At 41.6% G+C, this 6,024-nt stretch overlaps 1 protein-coding gene and 1 pseudogene across 2 annotated transcripts; one reads left to right on the forward strand and one right to left on the reverse strand.

The window, feature by feature from the left end:
* The first annotated feature begins 222 nt into the window (after positions 1–222).
* On the forward strand, positions 223–2,486 carry LOC136458803 (uncharacterized; annotated as a pseudogene).
* On the reverse strand, positions 1,088–5,763 carry LOC136458804 (uncharacterized). Of its 2 annotated transcripts, XM_066458728.1 has the most exons (7): positions 5,573–5,763; positions 3,930–4,065; positions 3,585–3,743; positions 3,092–3,495; positions 2,724–2,818; positions 1,200–1,261; positions 1,088–1,101 (listed from the first exon to the last, which is right to left on the reverse strand). In XM_066458728.1, exons 1-4 carry the CDS (start codon positions 5,761–5,763, stop codon positions 3,412–3,414), a joined length of 570 nt encoding a protein of 189 aa, XP_066314825.1. In that variant the 3' UTR covers positions 1,088–1,101; positions 1,200–1,261; positions 2,724–2,818; positions 3,092–3,411. The 2 variants fall into 2 exon arrangements, with proteins under 2 accessions (XP_066314825.1, XP_066314824.1); XM_066458727.1 differs by lacking the exons at positions 1,088–1,101; positions 1,200–1,261 and having other exon boundaries at positions 2,615–2,818.
* Positions 5,764–6,024: the final 261 nt, after the last annotated feature.

Genomic DNA, 6,024 nt, shown 5'->3' on the forward strand with positions numbered 1-6,024 from the left:
ACGGATAAGGTACGATTGGATATTGACGTCATAAATATACGATTTGGGTATTCGAATACGGATATAGTATCAAATTTTGAATATCCAAGCTTGGATCCGAACAGATCTGAACTCCTCTAAATAAATTCGTATCTGAAAAATATCCGTACCGTTTTCAACACAGGGGCGCCACTTTTTAAACGGACGCGGGATCCATCGTCGATTCCAAGTTCCAACCCGCCGCAGCCCGTCCGACCGACGCCTCCCACGATCGCCAAAGCCACTAACAAACATGGCGTTGCGACCAGCGACCATCCGCCTCTCCCCTGCTGCCGCCGGCGTGATTTCCCGACCCATCACGCGTAGGAGCGCCGCCAGTGCCCTCCGCTTCGTCCCGGATGGCTCTTGCAGGCGAGCAAGGAAGCTGCGATTGTGCTGTGCTCCGGAGGACGACGAGTGGTGGGCGACGCCGGTGCGGCCGGAGGATCTGGTGTAGCCGACGGGGCAGGGCGCGGAGGAGGTGATCGCTATACGGGACGCTCTGGTCGGGGACCCTCTCCGGCCCGTCTGGCTCGCCTTCCAGGAGATCGTGGCCAACGGCGGAAACATCTTCCGCTGCCGCTGCTTCCACGCCGGCGTAATGTCAGGTTACCGGCTCAACCTTTCGTCCCCTATATCTTCTTATCGATCAATTTCCTTTAAATTGTAGTTGAAGAATTTCCTCGGCTGTGTCTGAACACTTCTGTGGTTTCTAGGATATATCTTGTTCAGATATATATCTCATCTTTCTTTCTGGTTCAGAAGCAAAACTCATCTTGCCTGGACAAAGTCTTGTGACAATAGGTTTTCGGGAAAAAAAAAGTCTTGTGATATTACGATAGTACACCTAACTACCTGCAGCTCTTACTTCTGTATGGACTGTCACCAAACATGCATGTTACTCACCACCGGGGCAATATCTTCTTTTCTTTCCTCAAAGTAACTGCTGATGCATTATGACACGTAATTTGCTGAAGAGATTGTGTGTTTCTGAGCAGGTACCTTGCTTCTTGTGGCCGGTATTTGTCAGCTCTACAAAGTGGCTCCAAACCTTTTCATGGACATCGTTCTTGCATATATGTTCTACAAATTGAGCGTTTTAGCAGCAGAGCTGAAAAGAAACGGGAAAGCTAACAACATATGTGCTCGGATTCAGTGTGGTGAGTTCAAGAAGTCATTACCATATATTTGCTGACAAAGAAAGTTTCAGCACAAAGAACTGTTCTCCAATATCAATCGTTACCTGTGATGGCAAATCCAAAAGACATGCCCTTAGTCTTGTTGGTACATGCGACCATACAATAAAACATAGAAAACTGTGTATATTAATCCAATAAAATTAATGAGTAGGAACCAAAATTGAAAAATAACCTTCGATACAGATTAATTAGTTTTGTAGTATCATGGAACTGCTAAAAAAATGCTAAAGCATGTTTTATCTAGTTTTCTTTCTGAAGGAAATGGCTAGCTATCTAGTATCATCGAACTGCTCAGAATTCACTTTCCAGTTCTGATTTCAGCATTTTATTTCCCGATTCTCCTCCCAATTACTACAGTTCACTGTTCTTATTGTATGCATGAGTTCAACAACTGTTAAAAAAGTGGCTGCTCCATAGTCCATACAGAATACACACTTCAATTTTGGTTGTGGAATTCCATGTCTGCGAATTCTTTTAGCTTTAATTAAAAAATATATATTTTTGGTGTGGCAAATTATGCAGCTAGCTGATCTCACATTGCTTTCTTTCCATTTCAGTTCTCATGGTTATTTTGTTCTACAAATATAACAATCCTACCAAGGTACAATTTATTCCCTCCTCTTGATAAGGATTGCCTTTTATTTTTATAGATTGACGAACCTTATTATTTTATTTGCTTTCTTTTTCTTGTAGGACTCTTACTACCACTTCACTGAGTTTATCTGGTTAGTAGTTGGGTTATTTTTTCTTTTCTTCCTTTCTCTTTTCTCTATCATACATTTGCTATAGATATATCACATTATTGCACGATACCTAGTAGAAACTAACGTTCTTCTAGTAGAATGTAACATATAATTTCAATGTCAAACTCTAATCAATGTAATAGGTTGTGATAAAAAGCTAAAGAAAAGAACACTATTCTCTGTAAACTCTTTGTTGTTTGCTCTTAAGGCATTTGTGTTTGGATTTACAATCCTAAAGGCCTGTAAGTTCTTCTGTTTCATGCATCATTCATTAAATCAGCACCATGTGTATACCAGCATCGAACTTATAGATTTCTCTATGCATTTCCCCTACTATCTGTATTTAGTTTTTATCATGCTCTGCAGGGGCATTACTATCCTTGTGTATTCATGCACGGTGTTCTATGAATGCATTGGCCTCAAGCATCCAAGACATCATCTGGAAGCAATGTTCAAGACAATTCTAACAACCAAAGGTGGTTTGATAAAGGTGCTGAAGCGTTTGTACTGGGAGTTGATAAATTAGAGTATTCACTTTCTCAAGACAAGAAGTAATTTTTGTATGCACACTTGTACTTCATTAACGAGAACATATGTTTCAGTCAAGTATCTCCTAAAGATTTCGTGAACCTTTCTTGCACTTCTGTCAATGTACCACTATCTCAAGATATACATGCGTGTTATCTAGACTACAAAACAAACAAAAGTAAGCTTCATCTCAGGTGTTTGAATTAACGACAAGCACAAGAGCTGATGTCCTAACTCAATATTCTTGCGACCACATGCACGCCAGCTACTGAAGATCACTTCTCTCAGAAAAAAGCGCCGCAGACAGTCAGCACTGAAGATCATTTGTCTCTGCCAAAAAAAAAGGTGGTCATGAACGTAAGTAGCTGTTTCACAAATGCCTGGAGTATGCATAAACATAAAAGTTCAGAAAGAAACAGGGACGGGAAAACTAGCAGCCACATGAACAAATTTTATTATCTGTATATATTGATTTATTATCTCTATAGATTGTGTCTCTTATAGAAGCTTAGACACGTGGAAGTCAATTCTGGTCATGTAGACAGGTCCTAAATGCTACCAGTAGTCAATGGTTGCTAGAACTAATACTGTACAAGAAATCACCTCGGTTTGTCTCCGTTCTTTGCTACATCCAGATAGAACATGACTAGCTCGCCAGCATCCTTAGCCTCTTTTAGTGCACCATAGACTGATTTGACCACACACAGGCATGAAGATAACAGAATGATGGAACGCTTGGTGTCAAGGCCCTTTGACTTCATTATTTTGATGATCTGGTGTCTGGTACCCAATATCGAGGCAAGAAATAGGATTGCACTAAGAGTCATTATGTTGCCTTTTGGTGTGGCTTTTTTCTGAGGAAAACACTTTGAGTTGTCTGCGCTTTGACTCTGATCTTCTCCTTTCACTATGTCACATTCATTTTAGTCCCCAGCCATTGCACGGGGTGCATTTGCAACCCTCTGATGTGATAGATTGGCACAAAAAGTGGCACCCCAAACACACACCTACCAGAATGAGCAATAACAAAGATTGGATCAAGGGTGAAGGTCAGACAGAGATGATGTTACTCAAAGAACTGTGTTTCGATTTTCACCTGTAAAGTGATGTTGCAAAAATCTCTTGATCTGCCATGATTAGCAGCGCATTCTTTCCTCGCCACACTTGGAAGAAAACCAGAATGCACACCCTTGATCTTTACTATGCTCTTGGCATTCTTCTCCACCTTCGAATAAGTCATCATCTTGTTCTTGTCCTGTAAGATAATGTGTTGGTCGGTTAGGTTTACATGTTGTGCTGTCTTATAGGAATGGATTGCAAGCAAAGATAAATGCCCATGGAGCAAGAACACATATAATAAGAACTGAGCTCCAAATGATCATGCATATTTCACAGAATGTGCTACCGATGATCCTACAAAATGGCTGGTAGGTTAACTCACAGGATCTTGCATATGTTCATGGTATTGGTATCCTTGCATAACCGACACTGCATACTCACGTTCTCCAGTCGAACCAGTCTTAGTAGACTTTAGCGTCAAAGGCTGAGCACACGAATTGACAGCAGAATTTGATATGCTGCGACATAATAGAATGAGACTATGAGTAACTATCCTAAAAATCTGCATCCGGAGAATGTTACGAAAAAACAAATTGACATCAGATTACAGCTCATGCAAATACCAGAAACACTTGACCCATAGCCTAAATCTGTGGTTCCTGTTCGGTAAGGATGAAATACAAATGGTAAGGTTCAGTAGCACTGTCATAGTACTGCATCTAAAATTTTGAACCTAAAATATACAACAAAAATAACTCTAAATAAACAAAGATTTTCTGGCAACAAAATGCAAACAAATTTCACAAAGGCAAATCATAAATTCAGAATAGAATATTTCAATGTGACAGAAAGAGAATTGGTACATCTACATGCCAACTAGCAAATTATTTAAGTGCTGGTACTTTCTGAATCTGAATTAAGGTGACAGAAGTCAGAAGGTGTTTGACTTGTGCCCATGTGACAGAAGGCGTTCAACTTAGGTCAATTTCAACTTCATACAATGATTTAATGTTGCTTTACGAAGTACAAACATTTCTTTCAGGGAAGCGAATTCATACAATGATGTAATGATGTCTTACGAAGTACAAACATTTCCTTCAGGAAAGAGAATTTATACAATGATGTAATGATGCCTTACGAAGTACAAACATCTCTGTCAGGAGGCTTGGGAACTAAAATTGCAATGTGACACTGCACGGCACACTTGTCAATAAAAGATAGATATAGATAAGAGTACACCAAACCAATCTTGCGATGCTAATTTAATTCGTCAGGAAGAAGTAACCCAAATTAAGCAATGTCATCCTCTCGAACATATACCCAAACAGAAAGACAGTAAGGCAGTTTGCAGTACATGCTAGCACCCAACAATAAGAAGAACCAATCAGACACCGTTGAGCAATTCAAAATCCAGAAACGGAACAGATCCAAAACAGGAAATAAAGCAAATAAACAGGAAAGGTAGACGGGCGGAGACCATCTCTACCGCACGCACATATCTGACGAGAACAACACCTGATGATAACATCTCCAATCAAGTATAGGGGGTAAAAAGAGAAAGCAACAGAAACGAACAGAGTTATCCTGAGTATGACGCACGCTAGTAGTAGCAAGAAGAGGCATCAATAATCGGATGATGAGACAAAGACCGTACAGGTTTGAAAGGAAACAGGAAAGGCGAACAGAGAATGAGAGATCACACTACGGAGAATCGGTGCTCAACCGCCGCGCCTCTTAGAAGAAACCACCACCGACAGCGGACACAGAACGCAAGAACAACAAGAGAGCCAACTTGGGGGTAAAATCTCGCGAGAGTTTCAGATACCGAAGGGCCTCAATCAGACCGACAAATCGACTCCATCCCGAACGGAAGTACTCACCAGCATTCCCCAATTTCACATCACTAGCACCAAGAACCACAAGATGATGCGCTGAGGAACCACGGTGCGGTGATCGAGGAGAACCAACCCCGACCCCAGTTCAGAGGAGGGAGGGGAGAGAGGGAGAGGTAGAGCGCTTAATCACCTCGGCTGCAGCAGACCCGGGCAGCGAGCGGCGACGACGCGGCCGTTGGAGAGCGCGGCCGGCGGTGCAAGGCGAAGGGTCGCCGAGAAGCGCGCCTCCAGCACTCCGTGGTGGTGCGCGAACGGGGAGCAAGGGGAGAAGGCGAGGGAGGAGAAAAAATGGGGGAGCGAGAGCGGCTTCAAGCTGTCCATGGTTGCAGGCGCCGCGAACGAGGGAGGGAATAACGGCTGAACCCAAAATGTATTTATTTATATGCATTTTTATACTTAAAAACATATGGATCGCACGAGTAATATAATTAGATAACTAATATATATATATATACTCAAAATAATCTTTATAATTATAGAGTTAGATAACTAATATACGTATATATACTCAAAATAATCTTTAAAATTATAGAGATCGTTCACGGCACACTATTGCTAGGCAAGCAATCATTTAGCATGTTT

Source organism: Miscanthus floridulus, chromosome 6 (assembly GCF_019320115.1).
Source record: "Miscanthus floridulus cultivar M001 chromosome 6, ASM1932011v1, whole genome shotgun sequence".
In the NCBI taxonomy this organism is placed as follows: Eukaryota; Viridiplantae; Streptophyta; class Magnoliopsida; order Poales; family Poaceae; genus Miscanthus; species Miscanthus floridulus.